Source organism: Nesoenas mayeri (assembly GCF_963082525.1).
Source record: "Nesoenas mayeri genome assembly, chromosome: 7".
NCBI lineage: Eukaryota > Metazoa > Chordata > Aves > Columbiformes > Columbidae > Nesoenas > Nesoenas mayeri.
This window is the reverse complement of record NC_137551.1, coordinates 35,178,665-35,202,080: the sequence shown is the minus strand read 5'-3', so window position 1 is coordinate 35,202,080 and position 23,416 is coordinate 35,178,665. Positions and strand designations below refer to the sequence as shown.

General features: G+C 39.0%; 1 protein-coding gene across 3 annotated transcripts in view; it reads left to right on the top strand.

Moving 5' to 3' along the window:
- The window catches only part of ATE1 (arginyltransferase 1), an 82,499-nt gene that overhangs the window by 2,769 nt on the left and 56,314 nt on the right, over window positions 1-23,416 (top strand). Inside the window, exons 5-8 of one of the 3 annotated variants that reach the window (XM_080348009.1) lie at window positions 623-895; window positions 7,313-7,545; window positions 10,451-10,579; window positions 21,888-21,920. In XM_080348009.1, the coding sequence (XP_080204135.1) occupies window positions 623-895; window positions 7,313-7,545; window positions 10,451-10,579; window positions 21,888-21,920 (668 nt within the window). Of the gene's footprint in view, window positions 1-622; window positions 896-7,312; window positions 7,546-9,281; window positions 9,411-10,450; window positions 10,580-21,887; window positions 21,921-23,416 lie in introns of all 3 variants that reach the window. The other 2 variants (XM_080348008.1, XM_080348010.1) reach the window with 2 other exon arrangements.

Below are 23,416 nucleotides of genomic sequence, written 5' to 3'. Positions count from 1 at the left end.
GCTGGGATACCAAACCGCACAGCTGACTTGCTCTGTTGACGAATATGTTTCCTTATTTTTCATACAGACCAGCTTATTTTCATCTCCGGTCACGTGTTTACTTTCTGGCTGGGTGCTGTAGAGAATTAGACCCTATTTTTACCTCTGTTATAAAGGTGATAATCTGGAGAGGACTAAGTAGGGCAGCAGGTGGCAGAGAAAAGGGAGAGCGAGCAGGGAAAGGAAAGGAGGGTTTTCTTCCAGGTGACTTAACGATCACCCATCATTTATCCAACACCAAACCCAGCTGTTCTCAGTTTTGGTGAAGCTTGTGTTGGTTCTGAATCATTATAATTTGCCTCTGGTGTGTGTGTTGGTCTTTTTGTATTTATGTTTGTTTGAATCTATGGCATGAGATTAGTTGATTACTCCTTTTTAGTGAAGAAAATAAAGCTGTTCTCATTTCTGAGTTGGTGCTAGTAATCCAGGTATAGAAAGGAAACTTTCTGTTATTGGAGGATTGCAAACAGTCACTTTATCTGTTGGAAAACAGTTGTAAAATTGACAATAATGTTAATCGTGCAAAGCTTGAGCTGTGGTTATGTGGGGAGAAATCCACTCATGCAGTTTTAATTATTTACAGAAGAGCCTATGGATTCCCATGTAGAAGATGCAGTCGCGTGTGATTTTCCATACAAAGCTGAATCTCATGTCAGTCAGTCTGAACTGACTCCCCTGAGTGTAGATCACGCAGAGAGGGTGGAAAATGAAGATGAGGATACAGGAGAAACAAAAGAAGAGGTGAATGAGCACAAGGTGGAATCGGGTTCTCGTCAGATATGTGCAGATAAAGAGACGCCGCTCACCGGAGGACCAGCACATTCGGCTAAAATTGCTCATGCACCTCCTAAGCCAGGTAGGCAAGTTTCTGGTAGTAATTGGAATATAGTATCATGATCTAAATGTTGGTGAAAATCTTTTTATCTTGCCTAGAAAAAATAATTGTTTCTTTTTGTTCCCTACGCTCTTTCTAATTTATGGAATTATGGTGTATAAATTGAGAGGTGCTGTGTCTTAATTTTTTCTTAATTTTTCCTGAAAGCTGCGTTGATTTTCGTTATATTATTTTTTTAAGTTTAGTTATTTAGAGGATGTATCTACGTCTGCAGATACTGTATGCTTTTATTTTCTGTAGGCTATTTAGATTGCTGTCAGGTCAAAGTGATCGAATCTCATCAGACCAGTTTCCAGTTTGGGATACTTTTGTGTGCAGAATAAGATGTACATCCAGCTTTCCCTTTATTCTATGAGATGTGACTCAGGCTTTATGTACCTTGAGGGGTGGTAGTGCAGGACAAAGAGCTGAATGCGGCTTTGGCTGATGCTGCAGGAAGGTCCAGGGGTAGGTTAAAGCTTAACCTTGTCTCTTGTGCCACAGCGCCTTCAGGATGGACAAGGGATCAGACCCAGCCAGCATGGGTTTAGGAGGGGCAGGTCCTGTCTGACCAACCGGATCTGCTTTTACGATCAGGTGACTCACCTGATGGATGAGGGGAAAGCTGTGGATGTGGTCTATCTGGACTTCAGCAAGGCCTTTGACACTGTCTCCCATAATATACTCCTGCAAAAGCTGGTAGCCCATGGCTTGGACAAGTGCACTCTACGCTGGGTTAAGAACTGGCTGGAGGGCCGGGCCCAGAGAGTGTTGGTGAATGGGGCTGCATCCAGCTGGCGGCCAGTCACTAGTGGTGTTCCCCAGGGGTCAGTGTTGGGTCCAGTCCTGTTTAACATTTTTATTGACGATTTAGATGAGGAGATTGAGACCGTCATCAGCAAATTTGCTGATGACACCAAGTTGGGAGGGAGTGTCGACCTGCTGGAAAGCAGGAGGGCTCTGCAGAGCGATCTGGATAGACTGGAAAAATGGGCTGATTCCAATGGGATGAAGTTCAGTAAGGCCAAGTGCTGGGTGCTGCACTTCGGTCACAACAGCCCCCTGCAGCGCTCCAGGCTGGGCACAGAGTGGCTGGAGAGCAGCCAGGCAGAAAGGGACCTGGGGGGACTAATTGACAGAAAGCTCAACATGAGCCATCAGTGTGCCCAGGTGGCCAAGAAGGCCAATGGTGTCCTGTCCTGTATCAAAAATAGCGTGGTCAGCAGGACAAGGGCAGTGATCCTTCCCCTGTGCTCTGCATTGGGGAGGCCACACCTGGAGTATTGTGTTCAGTTCTGTGCCCCTCATTTCAGGAAAGAGATTGAAGTGCTGGAGCGGGTCCAGAGAAGAGCAACACGACTAGTGAAGGGACTTGAACACAAGACCTATGGGGAGAGGCTGAGGGAGCTGGGCTTGTTTAGTCTGGAGAAGAGGAGGCTTAGAGGTGAGCTCATCACTCTCTAGAACTACCTGAAGGGCAGTTCTAGCCAGGTGGGGATTGGTCTCTTCTCCCAGGCAGTCAGCAATAGGACAAGGGGCCATGGGCTTCAACTCTGCCAGGGGAAATTTAGGCTGGATATGAGAAAGAAATTCTTTACAGAGAGAGTGGTCAGGCATTGGAATGGCTGCCCAGGGAGGTGCTGGACTCACCGTCCCTGGAGGTTTTTAAACTCAGATTGGACATGGCACTTAGTGCCATGATCTAGTAAACGAACTAGACTTGGACCAAGGGTTGGACTCGATGATCTCTGAGGTCTTTTCCAGCCCAGTCGATTCTGTGATTCTGTGAGTTTAAGACCCAAATTTTTATATTTATTAATTTCTACAAGTCATCTTGTTGTTCTATAAATTATATTGTGTACACCCCGTGAATACCCCTCTGTGAATAACTTATTTCTGGCTGTATTTCTTATGCTTTCATGGACTATTTGCCACAGACTTTAACCAGCACTGGAAATATATTTAGTATGTTACCGTGTTTCTATTTCTTAGACTTGAAGGAAACTGTGTAGCTTTCTGCTGATTTGAAAAACAACAACAAACAAACAAAAAAAACCAAACACAAAAACAAACCCACAGGTATTTTTGTTCCTATATAAAGAAAGACATTTTCTAGTTGAGATTTTTTGTCCGTTTGGGAGCTTGCCTTGTTTTAGGTTTTAACTTTAGATGAGAAAAGCAGTGTCAAAGAGGATTTGAATGTAAGAAAAACTGTAGATATTTCTACTGTTTTTTCTTGCTCTGAAGTTACTGTTGCATTTCTTTAAGGAACTACAGTAAGTATGGACAAGAAGTCAGGCAGTCACCCTCATTTTACTTTCTGACGCATTCATACAATGCAACAAAATGTGCCAAAACCTGAAGGTAAATGATTATTAATTTCTAGAGTTTTATGTGAACCTCCATCAAATATTGGCGGCCTTTCTATTATAATACTAATTTTAATATTGTGGTTGCTTTTTCTTCAGTGTGGAAGTTATTCCTCGGTCAAGCTTTTGCATGGTAATTGTAAAGTTTTCTGAAATGCTGCCTTTGGACTGAATTCAACCATGAAATCTTTACCCCAAAAAAGAATGATCTCGTTGCCAATCCTCATCTTTTTTGGGTAGCTTGTTGTGATGGGGAAGGCCATGGTGGGTGATTCTGCGTTGTGTTGTGATCAGGCGGAGGAGTCCTCGAGGGTTCCTGAGGAAGCATTGGAAGCTGTGGGTTGCTTCTTCTGCAGCTTCTTTTGTGTCCTGGCCGTGTTCTCGTGGGACGTGGGCAATTTTGGGAAGGAAGGTGGTTAAGGGATGGATGGATTAGTGCCAGAATAATGAATTTGACCAACAACTTGCACTGGGAAAGAAGGTGGAATTGCTGATGGGCTCTTTGTGGCCCAGAGGCTGCAGATGAGGCACCTTTGGCTTACAGATTGTTTCCAGTTTTGCACAGAGTCTGCAATGACCTGTTTGCAAAAATAAAGGGTATTTTCTGAATTGCAATTAGCTGATACATGGTGAGTAATGTTAGTTAAAATCTTAGCAAAGACTGGACATTCTAGAGTTTCTGCGTGTGTTGGGACATCATACTAATTCCTAATTTCACTGTCCCATTATTCCATGTCGTGCCAGTATTTATGAGAACTTCCAAGTACTTTTTCCTTCGTAAAGATTTTTGTCTCCTTCAATAGGTTGTTGGCTAATTTTGAGTAAAACAATGTTTTGTCCTTAATGAACACTCGTTCTGATTGGTGCAGGTTTTCAGCAGCTCAACATGGAATTTTGCATTTAAAGAATAAGCAAAGTTTTCAGAAATGCTCGATCAGAAAACTGCTGCACAGAAGCGGCACCGTTACCCATTCCTAGAAAACTTGTCCAGAGTTTTTAAGACTATTTTATATTTTAATCTTATAAAATGCAGTCAAAACGTTTATAACCCTCAAAGCGTTTATATAACTTGTGTTTGTTGTGCAAATTTTCAAAACCCCCTTGTTTTCTAAATAATGAAAAGTATTGGGTTGTGCAAACTTCATTTTGGAAGCAAACTGCAGTGAACATTGACAGCAGGTGGCGGTCTTGGCTAAAGATGAGTGTAAACCTGCCCATGTTTTGTAGAAGGTGAGGTATAGTCTTCAGTTACGTTAAGAATAACGTGAAGTGAAACTTTAAACACTGAAAATGATAAAGAAATCTTGAAGCATTGTTTGTACTGTTTCAGAATATAGAGGTGAAATATTCATTAGTGTGCTGCTTCCTTTCTGGAAGTTTTAAATGAAATATAAAAGTGAATAATAAATGCATTGGAAAGCTTATTAAATTAATCATTCATATTTTTTTTTTTAGGGTAGATGGTGTCACAGGTCAAATTTAGTTTAAAATTTTCCAGATAGAAAGATGTTTAGTTTTCATCATGGAAAATGTAGACTTATTCCGTAATAAGATTGTTTAATTGCATTTTATTCCTTTATAAACAAACCGGGTCATTGTCCTTTAGGAATAATGGGCTGTTTCTGCACAGTCTCAGGTGGAAAAGAAGGTTTGTTTATGTCTGTGTGCACATGCATTGTTTTAAAGGAATTTTTCTTACAGCTTATGGAAGATGCGAGACCTGGAACAGATCCCCATACAGATGAAATCCTCATTCTTCAAATCTGTCATGGGTATTTTGAATAAAATCTTCTTCTGACTTGTTTACCCGTGGACAGGTCACATAATATCTGTCATTTCCTCATAATATTTGTCATTTTCTGCTGAATAATTTTAGCTGTGTGGGTGAAACAAATACTCAAAAACCTTAGGAGGTAAGAACACTCCATCATAGAATCTGCCAGTGCAATTATGGGATGTCTGAGGAGTACCAGGGTGTTATTGCTCCTTTTCTGAGTCCCTGAGATGCTCTCAGCATTTCAGCTCCCATGGAATCCACGTGGAGAAGCCAAACCGGGACTTTTCCGGGTGAACCGCCAAGAGCTCGCTGCTAATTTACCCCAGGAGTGCACTTACAAACTCTGTAAAGGATGCACATTAAAAAGAATAATTTACAGCCTTACCAGTAGTTAAAAGTTTATCCCAATATTATATTTTGCCAATTTCTATGGTGTATCTATTGGTAACGAGAGATACAAGCAGCAGCTCTGAGGGCTGCGGTTCTTTGCAGGTGAAGTGACTCTAAATGCATCAGTGAGGTTGTAAAATATCGTCGCTCTCAGCATTTCCAGTTTGCAGAAGGATTCCACTGTTCTCAGTGTCCATGGGACAGTACAGAGTGGGTAGAGGACAAGAAAGAAGTCAGTTTTGGCTAATAAATTATTGGTGAGGAGGAGAGAAAGCTCTTATTATGCTGTCATAGGAGTTCTGGAAAAAAAACCAATTTCCATGTAATTTTTAGGCCTTCAAGAGAGTCAAGTGGGATAAGCCGTAGTTAAGTCTGCGTTTCTTCTTTACTTATAAATATTAACAGAGTTGGAAATGTGTCTTCTTGATGCTTCAAATGAAAGCACCTCAGCGTTCAGGGAACTTTGCTGTTCCAAAAGATCAGTCTTTGCAAAGTTGCCAGCCTGTCTTTTGCAAATACGTGGATTTCAGGAGAATTTGAATGGAGTAAAAGCAGTTTGTCATAATATTTGCTACTGTTATTGTTCTGTGCAAGATATATGACTGTATTTCCCTAGATGGGAGTAGTTTTTTCCAATCTTCCCGTTTTTGAAATTTTTAATATTATGGCTCTTTTGTTTTTTGGCCTGTGAACTCAACTACCAGTGCCCTCCAAATAATAAAGAAAATGCAGAATTACAGTTACTTTGTTACTTTTGCTGATGCAATTTGGAGTGCAGCGTTTCCTCTGTATGGAACTTGCAGAAGCAGCTACTGAGCTGAGACAGATGCTCCCTGAAAATGGATCATTTCTTCCAGCACTGTTTCCAGTGATGCAGCAGATCCCTATGGCTCTTGCACAGCTTCTGGACTTCTTAATTTTTCTTGACTTTTTATTTTTCATTAGTGTCCTAAGTATAAAATTAATCCGGCCTCTTCGTTGGGGAATTTGAACTTGAACTTCTTTTTTCTTTTGTGTGCATGTCTTTGTGTTGCTTTAAATCTAAATTCTTGTACTACTACATACTATTTTCCACGCTGATCCATTTGTTTTCTAGGTTTGACTTCTCCTTTGAGTAAACAACTTTTCACAAATAGAACATTATGAACAGTTGGGATGTTAAAGACGTAAATCGCTAAGAGTGAATCGATTAGTAAAACCATACAATCTGAATATAATTTTGTACAAAGATGTAAGCTCATGTGGCCTGTTACTCTTATTTTACATGACATTAGCGGTGTTGGGGGTATTTCTATGACTCCATAAGGACTCCAGATGACAAAAAGAAGAAATGCATTATTTTGTGCATCATTCTGCTACATGAGTCTGTTGTGCAGCCACCTGGGTTTCTAATGCAGCAGAACAATTCTGTATGAGTTTGGCAGCGAGGTTTTGTAGTTTTGGTGTGGATTGTTCTCTTCAGTATTTCAAGCTGATCCCGTAGCTGTCTGGATATAGTACATCATCCTACCACATATGAAAGAGGAGCTTTGCTTTTATTTCTGAGAGGGAGATGTGGTATAATGATTTATGGACAGACTTTTCAGACTTTTTTATGGACAGGAAGCCTTTTCATTTTAATTTTTAAATATAACCTTGACTCTGGGATGGAATCGTGGTCAAAGTGCTGCCTTAAACAGCTGTAGAGGAAGAACCATCGCAACTTTACTTGGCATTGGGCATTGGTGGTAGTTGCAAATGTGAAAGACCATGTCATGTTTAGATATTAATGGTGATTTTTAACCGTTTCTTTGCAGTGATTATGTAAGAACTACTTGTTCGTTGCAGAATGTGGGGTTTAATTCTTTGTCCGTGCCCTTGTAGGGAAAGGGGCTGACCTGAGCAAGCCACCCTGTCGCAAAGCAAAGGACATACGGAAAGAAAGAAAACTGCAGAAGCTCCTTCGGAACCAGCCGTGCACGATTGAAGGCTCTCCATTTCAAGCAGGAGATCCAGGTTTCCTCTTGCAAAACTCTAAATCTAAACCAAACCAACCTAAAACCATTGAGGACTTCGTTTTTGTCTCTTTACCTGATGATGCACCACACAAATTAGAGGTAACGTCTCATTCGTTGTTTGAGGCAAATTAAGGCAAAGTCTAGTTGAGGAGGTTTTGAAGTGCTTAGATGTTCTGGATCTGTGACTTAAGGGAAAGGTTGTAGTTTAAACCTTGCAATATACGTGGTATGGCACGATATATATTAATATATATATACGATTGAGCTGAGCTCTGTGTCACCACAAGAGGGTACTCGTGCACTTGCAGTCAGTCATAGCAGAGACGAGTTCATTTACCAAAATAACTTGTAAATTGATGCCATGCAGTGTGACTTGGGAATGAAATACCTTGAATTAACTTTGAGTGTTGAATAATGAGAGAGTTTCAATATTTAGTTCTGCAGTATACAAATACTTATACTGTCTGTGCTAATCAATCTTGACAAGAAAGCAGTGACTGCTCCTAAAAATAAGCAGATAAGAAGACAGCTGCTCTTTATATATCATTCACATATGTTGATGTCTTTGGAAGCTGTAAAAGTGATGGTAGAAAATTTTGCTTAATATACTGGTTGCCATTAAATCTATTACTAATACAAAGTCATCTTGAAGACTTTTGGACCTTTTAACACTTGTTAGTGATAAAACCAGGTATTTTTTTCTTTTTTCTGGAAGCTGGAAAACTATCTGAATATAAACGTTTTCCTGTAGTTACTGATTATCAATGATGATGTTGGAAATTAAGTGTTTAGTCCTCTTTTGCTAATTATTCAAAGAGGCAGTGATGATGACCTAAAATATTCACTAAATAACTGACAAGCAGCTGTGAAATGGATCCATCTCACAAACTCCTCCGGGTTTTCCGATGAGTTGTATAACATAATTCTGATGGTTTTCTCTATGTATCTTCAGTTGGAAGATGCAGAGAGAATTAAAAAGAGGATGGTTCCAGCAGTGTTGTCCCAGACTGACTTTGCTCCTTACTATGGCTATCAAGGGTGGTGGTTTTGGGGGTTTATTTTGTTTTGGTTTTTTTTTAATAGCTCAGAGCCAATGCTATTTTTTAAAATAGAACCATACTGAAAATTAGTGGGTTTTTTTCTTAGATGAACATTACCTTAAACATGCTTGAAAAGAAATGCAATGTTATTCATGTGATCGCATTCTTTTGGTTAGGAAGCCATCATTTTTACTAAGAACAATTTCTAATTTATAGATGTTTATATTTTAAGTATATTTTTGTGCATGTCAGAGTGATGGTGGGATGGATAACTTCCTATTACAATTAACTCATAATTGAATATGGAAGCATTGTTTCCTCCTCCTCTTTCAATTTGAAAAATATCAACAAATCCCCTTGGGATTATTGCAATCAAAACACAGATAAAGCGCACAGATACGAGTCTTCCATCTGCATGGCTCCTTTAAGTATTTTTCAGTGTATGTGACGCAAGAAGAGAAGGTTTTAAAAAGTACAGAAAATCTCTTTAAAATGTTGATCTGCATAACATTTGTTGGTATTATTTCCTGAGAACTATTTGTGGAGTTCCTCTATAGGCATTTTAGTTATCTTCATTTGCAGTTTGAAAACCTTCTGTGTTATTCAGCGTAAATATAAAAGGCTTCAATAGCCTAAATTGAGCTGAAGAATTGGAAGGCTGTTGGCTAATAGTAACGAAATTGTTAGGACCCTTGTGCAGAAAGTCCAAGTTTCTCTCTGTTGTGATGTTTGTATATGTGTAAATATATAGTTATTGCATGATACTGAATAAAATGTGTTTAACTTCTTCTGAAGGTGAGGGTGGTGAGATCATCTCCGCCAAGTTCACAGTTCAAAGCCACATTTCAGGAGTCTTACCAGGTCTATAAACGTTACCAGATGGTTATTCACAAGGACCCACCTGATAAACCAACTATAAATCAGGTCAGAAGGGCAAATGAATTTTGTGCGAAGCTCAGCTTCCCCTCCATTTCACATGTCTTGTTTCTAGGAGAAACAAATGTGGATTTTATATCCATTGTGTAATCAGGAGCATGTAAAATACTCGTTCAAATAAAATCAACGTCCTGAAAGTGCAAACTCTTTTGATATCTTTTTGTGAGTGCCACAAGTATTTGGTATTAATTGCAGACAGAGAAGTTAAAGGAGTTACCTGGGGATGCCGTTGTGGAAGAGATGGAGAGGAGGCGGCTTTGGGAGGTGGATCTTGTGGACCTTATAAATATGAATCTCATAAGAACTAAAGCCAGGGAGACACTTACCCTGATAATGAGTCTCATTGGCTTTGGTTTGAATGGTTCCCTAAGGAGGAACAAGCGTGATCAGGGCCAACATGAGTGAAGAATTTATCGCACGTACAAATTGTTGGTTTAAGGTTCACAGAAGTTTCATAAACCTCTTCACTTTCAATTCAGGCCCTTTAAGGAGTAATCTGTGCACTCCATCTAAATTACACATCATTACTGCTTCTTGTAATGAGCAGGCGATGTGTAATAGTTGACTGTCAGACATATTACGTCTCTAATACTGTGAAGGAAAAGAATCAGGAGTTTAGAGAAAAAGTATATGTAGCAAGAATATGTAATTGCTAAACCAGAGCAATGAGTGATGTGCCATTAAAATTATTACATTTTAAAAGGCCTTGAGACTGTACCATGAAAATAAAATTTGTGGTTGATTTATTAGATAACTGTGTCAAAAAATAGGTTGACTAAACTCGTTCTTTGGAGTGTTCTGGCGTTATACAATTTTTAATCTTTGATGAAAGTATCAACGCTTAGTTTGAGCATAGTGTTAGGTCAGACTTTTCCCCCATTTTCTTGTTGCCATGTTTAAAGCAGAACACCGACTTCAGAGGCTTTGAAGTGGCTAGGAGGAGATCTTTCACTAGCCTTCCCTTCAGAAGCGTGTGACCTGCTTACGTGCACTCAAACCAGTCTGTTTGTATTTCCCTTGCTCTGAAGGTGAGGTTAGTACCTGTCTCCTTTGAGGACCCCCAGTTCAAATCATCCTTCAGCCAGTCAGCCTCTTTATTTGCCAAGTATCAGATGGCCATACATAAGGACACGCCTGCTGACTGTGGCGAACACGAGGTACAGTTCACTGCATGCCCCTCTACCCAAGCATTTTTTTATAATACGCAATTAAACGCTGTTGTCTCTTGGAGTGATTCTGAGCTGTAAAATGTTGGAGTTTCCATTTGGGAGGGGGAACGTTGCGGTTTTGGGGAAGCTTCTGGTGCTTCAGCCTGGGGGAAACGGAGCTGAAGAGAGAGGGATTATGCACCATCATAACAAAAACCCCTAATATTAGTGATAAGTTAAGTACATGATAAGAGTTAAGTACATGATAAGTTAAGTACAACTGCTGTTTGTACCTGATTTGTAAAGAGGTCTGGGAGCGAGATTTCCACGGGAAATGGGATAATGATATGAAAGTGCTTTTTTAACAGCAAAAGCATCTTCTGCTGTAAAGCTGTTTGCTGCCTTTTCCACATTTCTCCTTATTTTTTTTAGTTGTCTTGCTTAATTTAACAGGTGAAGGCTTTAAAAATCTCAGTTTTATTCACATTGTGTCACTGAACATACCTCTCAACTGGAACTCACCTTTACAGTAGTGAAAAAGTACTCTCAGCAGCTGATTGTCTGAGATTCAATGAGACTCCATTGCAACTGAATAAAGGCGGCTTTTAAAGTAGAAAAGCCTGTTTACAGGATGCTAATCCTAATCTAATAAGTAAATTCTAAAAAGTGCTGGTGGGGTTCTAAACAAGCAGCAGTTCTCCCTTTGTCTGGCAGGTGGCACAACATTTTCATTAGCGAAATTAATCAATCTGCCCCTATCTACTGCAAAAGAGATATTTCAATATTGATCAGCTCTAAGTCAAACTTCTCTGGTTTTGAGAAAAATACTTGTAGAAGTGATACCGGGCAAGCTGTGGCTGGTTTCCAGGTAGAACAATAACACCACGTCATCATTATTGGCTTTAGTTCAAAAGAGCGTAAGGAGAGTGGTATTTTTTTCTGAGATCTCTGTAATGCTCCAGTGGAAAGCCGTAAAATTTATTCTGCTTTGTTTTGTAAAATAATAGGACTCATAACAATAAGTAGCAGTCTCTGTGCTTTTTATAACTACTGACATAAACCAGGTTAATTATAATAATGTAAGAACTGGAAACAGCCCCAAAAATGGGCTATTTACTGGATTTGTAGCAGGCATTACCTGCCCTCATTGGGGACTTGGTGTGTCTGTCACGATGAATGTTTTGCAGCTCTAATGCTTCACTATAGCATATATTCCACTGTGAATTTGCTCTGAAAACTGTTGCTGCAGAGAGCGTGGTAAGAACTTCATATACTTCCTTATTATTTTCAAAAGTTATTCTTTTTTTACACTTAGTCTTTTTAAAAATGATGAATTTTTTAAATACAGTTATCACATCGTGAAGAATCAAGGGCAAAATCGCGATGGCTGCTTGCAGTTCAGGCTGAATAGCGGTTGTCTCAGTTCCTCAAATCTCTGTTTGGGTCAGTGTGTGGTTTGGTGTAGATTTGGGTTTGGTGGCTTCAATCATCTATGGAACTTAATTGTTTAATTGGAGAAGTCTAGGGGGGGAAGCTTATAAAGTTGCATTAAGGACAGTTCAGGTTTCCACCGCCTTAAGGTATAAAGTTGATTGTGGGAGAGTTGTTGCTGAATAATGAGGTGAATTTCTGTTCACACTGCCCATAATTTAATGGATTTTTATCCTCTTTCCCCTTGTTACTCACCACCAGTGTTTCCTTGCTCTGCCTTTATCTCCTCTGTCTGGCATCAGCTTTGTGCTGGCTCAGTATAATATTCCAGAGGAGATATAGAACCTTGTCTGAAACTTCTAGTAAGAGTAAATACTCAACCTGTTGCTCATGGTTTGTAATTTAGGTGCTTCTAGAGCACTAGTAAAACATGTTGTGTGTTCATGTGACTATCTGTTCACAGTTATTACGCGCTAAAGCTCAGTCACTTCAATCAAAAGCATTTTGTATTTCATCCCTGCAGAAAGAAAACTGAAGAACACTTTACACAAAATGTGTTTTGACATAGATTAGGAGCCTTTTTTGTTTTAATACTGAATCTGTGTGTGGGAGGATAATTATCTGAGTCACTTTTAAGAACAGAATATACCAGGTAGGGTAAAACTGATCCAAGTTACTGCCAGGAAGGGTGGAAAATGCTGTTTGAAAAACCTCAAACTTGATCTTCTTCCTCCTTTTCAGCCTTTTCAATAGACATTATGGAGCCAAGCAGTTTTTAAGTAAAGGTAGACTGAAATTCTGTCCTATACACAGGGCTTTATATCAGGGTAGTAACAAGTCTGGTTTGGGCTTTAAACTGGCAAACATCCAAGATATATATATATATATATATATATAAAAATCTAAAAATTAAATTTAGCTTTTAAAATGCACAAGCTAATCCATGTAAGGTGAATGAACCTCTTTTTCAGGGAGAGCCATGCACACTTTTGTGTTTGGAAAGTTTCTAGTTTGGGAAAAGTATTTAATTTGATATTTGGCTGAACACTTCATATTCAGAAACCTGCATGTATTTAAATTCAGAATCCAACAAAAATTGTTACGGGGCATGGCGACAACTTCTTTTAGGAATATATTCTTAGATCGTTAGTATTACAATATACTCTCTGCCTATATTAGCTGCTAGTTTAAGATTAACCTTACTACATTAAAAGGCAATTTTAGATATAGATTCTGAATTTTGGTGATTATTTGAAAATAACACTAATATGGAAAGTTATAAACCGGTTCACGATGTTAAGAAAAGGTATGTGAACCATGAAGCTGATGCTGCTGAAGGAATGTGGAAGAAGGACCTCTCATTGCATCCATGTAATGTCTGTACAGCTTTTCATCATGATTCGATGTGAGAAAAGGGAACAGTTGATTTCCAGTGCAGGGGATCCATGGAACACCTGACACCAAAGGTGACTTTGAACCTCTGGAACTTTAGTTAGTGCCAGTTTGGGCCCAATGATAGCTGGTGGGTCAGTGGACTGTGGGGCTTTTTGAATTTAGCGTTTTCCTCCTTACTTTCTCCTCCTCTTCTGCATCTCTGATGGAGCTTACAGTAGCACTAATAATACTATTATTAACAAGAATTTAGCCTGAGATTTTGCTGGAGAGAGTCCTGCGATGGGTTTTGGTGATGCCGATTCCTGCCTGGTGCGGTGGCTTCTGTTTGTTCTAATAAAGAGCAAGGCAGAAATTTCATAGCGGAATAAACCTTTTCTGAGTCCCAGAGTTGGTGTTGCCCTTGCGCTGATGAAACTTGCCTCTTCTATGGAGGTATCCTCACAATCTTCAGTGCCAGAGAATAGGGTAAAGTATATTTCCTATCTGCTCAATAAGTTAATATCCCAGGAGCCGTTTGAGTGTCTCATTGCTCCTGGAATCAGGTCATTTTTTATCTTAACATAAAAGCTTACAACTATTTTCTGTGTAGGCTTTTACACTGTTGATGATCCCCTTGTCTCATAGTTTGTCTGTATAAATTGAGATTCCCTTGGAAATCTCAAACCTCTCCAAAACTTTTGGTGGGTTCCTGGAGGATTTCAGCTTCACAACAGACCCGGTTGTCTCTGTGCTTCGGAGCACAGTCAAATGCTGGGGTTACACAATCTTGTTGGCACCTAAAAATATTTAAGTCAGCATGTTTTTATTGAATTGAATTTGTGTCCCGAGGAAAAACGTAGCAAACGATTTTCTAATTAAAGGTTGCTTCATAATACTTGCTGTTAAATAGTGCTGGGGAAGAACTGATGTTCCGTTTTTTCTCTGTGGGAACACAAAACCTTATTAATGCAGAGTCATCTACTGTTTTGGTATTATAATGTACGTACTCTTATCTTTAAAAGAGTTGGAAGAATTCAGAAGGATTAGGGGAAACTTAACAGATTATTAAGTGGCAAAGTAGCAATAGCTTCTGAATGAGGTAAGATACTGTGATGGAAAATAGGTGTATCACTGCCTCTTGGAGAGTTCATCCAGGGCTACTCCTGAATTAGCCAAGTCCCCGAACTGCTTGTTTTTTGGAAGCTGTGAAAATGTGCAAGGGAAGAATATGTTGTAGTGTTTTTCACATTCTATGTGTTTCTTCTGGCCCTTTATGGAGATGCTGTAAATGGACCTTTATCTCAGGTCCAAGACGGTAGTTACCATGGGCTGTTCCCAATGTAATAGAACTGTTATTCACTGGCTTTTTTTGTGTTTATTTTTGTTTTTTACTAGAGTAGGGGGAGACTATAATCATGTTTAATACGGGGGTCTGTGTCTATAGCAAACAAAAAGCCACTGATGTAATCAATTGCAAAGATTTATTTACGTGTTTACAGGTTAATTTCTTGGGTTTTTTTTTCTGCTTGGGTGGTGGTTATATTTAGTTTGTGAAATGAGTCAAGCAATAATGAGAAAGCTGAAATCATGAAAGCCTGGAAAAACTGGAAAAAGGAGATTTGTGCAGTGAACAGAGAGGAGAGAATGGGCCGAGCATCCTTTATTGAGCAGGTGTTGGTTCCCTGTATTATCAGTGGAAGGTCAGTCAGAGCACAACTGGTAGAGTTGATCAGTAGACCAAGACTACCATAGTTACACAAATGGTATGAATGGCAGTTTGTCCACCTTTTTTTCTTTGTCATAAGAAATATAATAAATCGTATCGTAGCCTTGTCACGTAATTCATGCACACAGCAATCGACAAATATGGTTTTGGAGCCTCTTTTTTTTAATTGAGTAATTTTCAATAGCATGTGGTTATATTTCTGGGAGAAAACGTGCAGATTAATGTATGGAATTATGAACAGAATAAGACAGAAGGATGAACTTTTTATGTGCCTTGTATAATACCAAGAGGTAGAAACACTGTGGTCAATCGTGGAACCAAGTGCTGGTGCTGGGTAGTGTGATTAGGGGTGGTTTCTCTACAGATGTATCACAGTTGGTTATTCTGGTTTTACTTCAAGAAACAGAGAAGAATACGAGAGTGACCAGGTGGTACTTGATGCTTAAACTTTGTAGAATTACAGTACAAAAATCTGAAGGTAGGAACATGATAGAAAGAAACAAGATAGGAGTTACTGGGTCCGAGGGCTGGATCTTCAGGTGATAACATTGGATTTAAGGAAGGGTTTGTAATAGATCTGGCTTGACTTGTGCTTTGCTAAGAGCAATCCGTATTTGCAAACGTTTAAACTCTTGCTCACCACCTGTATTTCTGGGTAAGAGATGCAGGGAGGACTTCGCAGAACACAAATCACCTGCAAGATGCTACAGTCCAACTCTACCCCAGCTTTAGGATGATGAACGCATGGAAATATGTATGTAAATGTTTCAGAACACTTAGCCACCTACATGTCATTTGTGTTTTAGATGAGGCGTCGGAATGTATTTTGCGGTATTTAAATGATAGACACAGACGTGGGGCTGTGTAGCTCTGGAGGCAAAGATGAAATGAATACAGTGAAAACATTTCTTGGCCCTTTCATCCCCCAAGTATATATTTTTTGATCCCAGTAATGTAATAAATGGCTCATTTGGAAAGAATAAAGGCCATATCTGTGGCAATTTTAATGAAGTATCGTCTCACCAAAGGCATTGCGTTTCTGACCCAATGCATTTTTTTTTAAAGTTGTTCTTGAAGTCAATTATAGAAGCTGTCAGCGTATTTTATAGACACACACACACGTATATATCTAAAACCTCTCAGCTACTTTAATCTTTTGCTGCATTCTGTTCTTTAGCTAAAAAAAATAGTGCCTATAATTCCAAACTGAGTTTTACATATAACATTGTCAAGTAAAAGTTTGAAATGAAGTATTTTCCCTTCCTACTGCTTCTGTAGTGCATTTAACGATTGATTTGGGTGGCTTAAAACATTAATGTGATTTTTAGGCCTTAAATCTTATTACAATAGTCTTTGTCTTTAAGAAATACGGCTGAAGCGTAACCGAAACAAGTGATGTGGCAGCTACACGAGTCAGAAAACACTTCCATAAAAGATCATAAAAAATTCTACAGTAGTTTCCAGAAAGAGTCAGAGCGAACAGTTTATTGCTGTTTAGACCTTCTGAAGCGAATGTTTTATTTAACTTTTCATAAGTGTTTTATAATGACAAACTTGTAGCAAAATAGTGCGTGTCTCTGTTCCCTCTGCAGAGCTCGCTGGGCGCTCTCTTTGCTTTGTGCTTAACTAAATATTTGTCTTGGAAGAGAAGAATTTCGCAACACACAAAAGATACACTGTTTGGAAAGGTGCAAAAAATTACTGAAATAGGTATAGTGTGGTGGTGGTTTTTTTCTTCTTTTCCCCTCTTTTTTTAATTACATCCCAAAAACCCACTTGAACCAATATAGAAAACGGAGTGAGCAGCCTGGGAGATGCCAAGGAGCACATCCCGATCCATTTGAATGTTGGCATTAATATCAGCAGCCACTTGCAAACTTTTAGGTCTCTCTAACCTAGTTTTCAATTTTTATTTAATCTTCTAGTGAGTCAATGCTTAAAAAAGAAAAGATCCATATCCTTTGTGGTTATTTTTAACGTTCTCTAGCTTGCCTTGGCAGCTCTGTGTTTCTACAATGTCTAAAGCAGCCGAAGAGTTTAGGTGTCCAGATGATAAACCAACTTGTCCATAGTCATTTCAGGTCAGGTTCGTTTTGCGTAATAGTTTACAATGTTCCTCCTGACGTTTGACACTGTTTTCTGTAGAAATCCCTATAAAATAATAATAACAACAATAATAACTTTACTGTAGGAATGGCAGATCTCCTTTATTTTGAATAAGTTTCTTCCGAGCAGACGAAGCCACAGCAACTTTTTTTAGGATCATAGAACGGTTTGGGTTGGAAGGGACCTTTAAAGGTCATCTAGTCCAACCCCCTGCAATGAGCAGGGACATCGTCAACTAAGGGAATTGACATTTTAATTCTGAAATGTACATTCTGTCCCATCAGAATGTTTCATTTGTTTCATTAGGCTGATTCTTGTCGCGAAAGCTACATTTGAGACTGTAAATCCCTTCTTCCCTTACATACTGTGCTTTCTTCACCTTCAGGTCTGTGGATACCTCTGAAACTGTATTTTTATAGCATTCCTGTATTTTTGTAAGTCACTGTTGAAAGTGCCAAATAGAGCCAGCCCAGAATAAGTCTTTGATTCCTCTGCTACCTCAGCTCTAACATATTGTCCACTTTTAGGACAGCAGGATGGCTTGGCACTGCATTTCCTTGTAAATGTGCTACATTTTGTCCCATTTTCCCAGTTTTTACAGAAAGTCACAAAATTCTGGTTGTTTTCTTGTTTAATTCCAATTTGTTCTCATTTTTTTTTTTTTTTTCTTTTTTGCAGGGGTGGGAAATGATTTTTCTTTCAGTGTTACAGAAAATTTGACTGATTTATTTTTTTTGGATCGCTTATTTGTTCCTATTTTCACTTCACAATTTTATGGCTAATATTGTTTCTAGTCTGTTTTGCCGTATTTAAATTAAAATATGGCAGCCCAATATACCGAATAAATCCTATCACATTTCCTAGGGCCAAGCGTGCTTGTGACTGCAGACCAAGTTCTTTAACAAGTAAACTGCCTTAGAAACAGGTTTTGTTGATGAACAAGAGGTTGATACTAGAGAGCAAAAACCTATTTATTCTTGAAAGTAATAGAGCTGAAAAGGGGGACGTGGCCCCTTTCTTTGGCAGTGGGAGGATGTCCCATGTGCTTGTGCAAGGTTTAAATGAAGCCAAGAGGAGCTGGAGAACACAAGAAAAGAGTTTGACCTGGAAAGGAGCTTCTAGAGAAGCAAAACCCACAAATCCTCCATCCTCTCAACAGGGATCTGAGCTCTTCGTTTCTCTCCAGTTGTAAGATACCTAATGATTGCCCTACTTGAAGAGAAAACTCTCTATCAAATAAAAATATACATATGTATATATATATATATATATATATATATATATGAAATGAAGATGTCAGGAGCCCTCTAGAAATAATGCCGTCTTTTGGTGGCTCGTTTCTGGTGTACACCAAGATTCATTTAGTTGCTTTTAGTTCCCAAGATGAGAAGCGTTCATTATATTGGTCTTGGAAACACAGGAAGGAAAGAGAGAATAAACTTGCTTGATACACATGATACATTGGAACCGTAGCTTGTATGACTTGTCTTCTGTATTTTGAGCCCGGCATCTTTATGAAAAACCAAACCAACAAAACCATAATAACGACCAACAGCCTTGGTTTATTTTAATCCCATTGAGATTTTTTTAAAGGACCAAATCCCATATCTGTTCCTCACCCTTCCTTTAATCAAAGGAAAAAGACAAATACTCAGTTTTCCTTGGTAGTGAATTGTGAATGTGAGCAAACTCTGTCAAAGGGAAGATTATAAATGAGCGCCTTTCGGTGATGTCTTTGCACTGAAGATGGAATTTTATGGTTCCTGATGGTGGCAGCTCAAAGCTGGTTTGTCCCAAGAAGGTTATGATGTCATTGCGTGACATCATCACTCTCACTTTCACAAAGTGAAACCGCTTCTGGTTTAGAACCCAAAGCATCTGAAGATCTTCCCCTGCTTGTAAAAAGAAGCAAGTGTTAACATTCCAGGTTTATTACAGCTTTTTAAAGCTGTTCATGTGCTTTTCCTCAAGCCAGTAGCTTTGGGTTTAACCAAACCTTCTTTTTATTTTTCTGCTTTTCTCCCCGCTCTGATTTAATTCTCAGTGATGTGTTGCTCTCTTAGTTTTCTTAATTATGTTTAAGCTCATTTCCCATTGTTCTCTTGGTTCTTTCTGGCAATTAGTTTGCACCAAAGGAAAAAATATTGTAGATTTCATATATATTAGACAGATTTTAAAAGACTAAAGTTCACGTAATTCCATTTGAAATTAAAATGAGAAAAGCATGGCTTTGTGAAAGGAATTTTAATTGTGACAAATTGAGTTATTTTACATGCAAAACCAGCTTCTGACTGTATTTCTTTCATGGCTTTTCGAATCACTTTTGAGTCATGTTCATAATAATCTTGCAGTATTAAAATGAGTTTGTTAGTTTAGAAACCGGATGGTACATTTACTTCAGATTAAAGAAATGTATGGACCGGGTATATTCCTAGGTTATGAAGAAAGTGGATTTGGGGGTAGGAGGGGAGAGTAAGGTCAGTGGATATAAAATACTTATTAAATTGTCCAGCTTTGTGTTTCAAATTCTTCCTTAAAGGAAATAATTGGGTAAAAGTTGCTTAATTGACTTTTAGAGATGATTCAGAGTCTTCTGAAGTTTTCTAGGACCTGATTATGAAAATCGTCTCACATGGGAACTTCAGCACCAACAGGTGAAATAATACGTAACAGGACTTAAGTTGTCTTTTTTCACCATACGATTATGATACAAATTCAAGTGCAGTTAAGATTTCTTTTTCTAGCCAGCAGTATAGATAGTTGAAAAGTATTATAGTCCCTGCCAAGCACTTTATGCTTAAATACACTTAAATAGCCCCCCCCTACCCCCAAGGCCAAGGGCTTGTACCGCGGGGCCTGCAGAACGGAGAAAACTGCTTGAAAAGTGGCGTTGGCTCCATTTTCTCACCCACAGGGTTTAACTTGCCCTATAAAGCTAAAGTTACAGATTAAGAACTCTTGGGGGTCTTCTGACATGAAAATGAGTAACACATGGTTGATTTGTTCTGAAGCCTGCACATTCCAGCATCACTGGCTATGAGGACTGATGCTCTCGCAGGGCAGGAATTCATGAGTCTGTTCTTCTTTTTATGGGAACATAACTCAATAATTCAAAGTTTGAATCTCTTTTTTTCCCCCCTCTTATTCTCTCATCCACCAAATCAATACAAATTCTAGAATTTAATAAAGATATTGCAGTCATTTGTTTTTCCAAACTCCAGGTAATTTAGAGGGGTGATGATCTGAAGCGGTTAATTATAGGAAATGCGCCATCCCCTTTCTTCACCAGCACTTTAGAGAAATTCAGTGTTTTTCCATAGAATTGATTATTTTAGCATCAATGGAAGCACCTCCCAGGGTGTCTTAGTGAAGGTTCAGGTTCAATATTCCCTTTGAGCTACAATGAGAATGGTCCAGTTAATGTTTGTAGAGCAATATGTAGATATCTGCCAGCTGCTGTATTTTTATTTCCAAAATCTGCTTTATACCATCTTCTGAAGAGACAATTTGAATTGCTTAGGCTGTATACGGAACTCTGTCTGAAAACAGAAACTTACAGAATTGGCACTTCTTATTGTTCCTGCCCTCCTCTCCTCCCCTTCCCTGGGAAAAATGGGATAACTGCTAAGTAATCACCCCATATTTTGTATTCCCCTGAAATAGAACACTCTTATTTATCTCAGAAATTCATAGAATTCTTGACAACAAAATCTAGGCCACACTCAAGTTTTTGTAGGTGTCTTGTATATTCTTTTTATCAAACTTTTAATTAAAAGTTCCCATTTACTACTACTTTGCTCTTTGGGAGCTGCTGACCTAGTAAATCACCCAGTTATTACAAGTGAGGGAATTAAACTGTGTAACACAAACTGGCTTTTTAAGAAAGGAATATTTTGGGGTTGAATATGTATTAGAACTTTGTAACACAATTAATGTGGAATCTACCAAGAAGGAAGTATTTGTATCAAATAAGTAAATAATGGTATGTAAATAACTATTGTATTTTATTACTCTTAGAACCCTGAACAAGCTCCAGATCATTAAAACCTTGACTTTTTGGTTGATTACCTGCAGCACATCATTTCGTATTGAGTAAAGAACTGAGTTTTGAAAATGCTTGCACTTTCAGGAAGTTGATTTTCTTTTTCTCTTTTTCCTCTTCTTTAGACTTAAAACAGTTTTATGTATGATTTTGAATATAAATTGATGTAATGAATTTATATTAAGAGATACGAGGGCCCTAAACCCCTTTCTTTAGTGATGGGGCCAGTACCGATGGAATGGTGGGAAAAAACTCCCTGTTACTGTCAGTCATAGAGAAGGGTAATGTGTAATTTAGAATTAAAACATGATAAACAGACCTGTATTACAAGGTGATAATTCTCTCGCATGCCATTTTAAAAAATAATTTCTATTTTATAGAAACAAAGTGCTTTGGATGGTTAATTATTATATCTATTTGTACTCATAAACAAAATAGTAAGTGGGAGATGGTTTATGGAAATTTGGTTTAAAACCTTAAAATGTGATGGTGTTTTCGAATATATGGTTTTGAAAAATTGCATTTGTCTGACTGTTAATGTATCCTGAAATAGTGCTAATATTTTTCCTCTTTTTCTGCTTTGCATATTTGGACCGTCTTCTTGGGCACGTGTTTCTGATGAACCTCCCTCCATGCAGTTCACCCGATTCCTCTGTGATTCTCCCCTGGAGGTACGTAGACCTTCTGGATCCAAGTTTTGAATGGAGTGTATTCTTTCCTCTCCACTCTCTGTAGGCAGCAAACCACAGAATCACAGAATGTCAGGGATTGGAAGGGACCTGGAAAGCTCATCCAGTGCAATCCCCCCATGGAGCAGGAACACCCAGATGAGGTTACACAGGAAGGTGTCCAGGCAGGTCTTGAATGTCTGCAGAGAAGGAGATTCCAAAACCCCCCTGGGCAGCCTGGGCCAGTGTCTGTCACCTTCACTGTGAAGAAGTTTCTTCTCAAATTTAAGTGGAACCTTTTGTGTTCCAGTTTGAACCCATTGCCCCTTGTCCTATCATTGGTTGTCACCGAGAAGAGCCTGGCTCCATCCTCCTGACACTCACCCTTTATAGATCTGTAAACATTAATGAGGTCACCCCTCAGTCTCCTCTTGTCCAGCTCCAGAGCCCCAGCTCCCTCAGCCTTTCCTCACACAGGAGATGCTCCACTCGGGTCAGCATCTTTGTTGCCCTGCACTGGACTCTCTCCAGCAGTTCCCTGTCCTGCTGGAACTGAGGGGTCACAACTGGACACAATATTCCAGATGTGGTCTCAATAGACCATTATGTGGTAGTAGTTACGTTTCTACAGTCCTAAAGTACATTCAGCCCTTTGAAGGCAACTGATGTGGCCCCTGGTGACAATGAGTTTGACACCCCTGGTGTAGGTGGGTGTCACAATATTTGTGTCATCACCCATCAGTACAGAAGGCAGCGCTGTGTTTTCAAAGGACACCTTTGCTGGATAATAGGCTGGATAATAAGCTACCACTGAATTTCCTATCATTGCACAGTAGCAGAAAGTTCTGTGTCTTTTTTGTTCTTGATTTATGTTTTTGCAATAAAAGAATGTATTCCTAAATAACATGCTGACTACGATCTGAGTTAAAAGTTGAGGAGAGATGCTGTTGCTTCATTCAAGTAAGTGAACTGCTGCGGATTCCTTGCGCTGTCTTTCTCGTTAGTCTTAAAGAGTTAAATACCGCGTGACCGTAATGAAATTGTCAGGTTATAGTAATTACACTCGTAATTTGATACGTCGCAGTTTGAATGAATCCATGTGTGGGGAGCTTGTTGCTTTTCTCTGCGAGTCCACTGGCCTTTGCATTCCTGAAAGCTGAAGAGTAATAGAGCTCGTTAGACTTTATAGGAAAAGGGCTTTTATCACCTCGTCAACTCAGGCAGCAGACTGCCATTATAGTCTTAATTTTGTATAGCTACGTAGATGTTGATGCACGCTTCCCTGCCAGGTTTATACCACTATTGTTTCTTACAGACACTTTTTATTGACATTTTGAAGCTTGAATTAAATTTTGTGTGGCACCGCTGCAGATGTCTTCAATTAGATGAAGTTAAATAAAAGGGGTTGTGTATCAGAGACTAAGGGATTCTTGAAATTCTTTATTCTGAAACAGTTGCCACGAGCAAATCTAGTAGTGTGTAGTCTGCTTGCTCTTTTG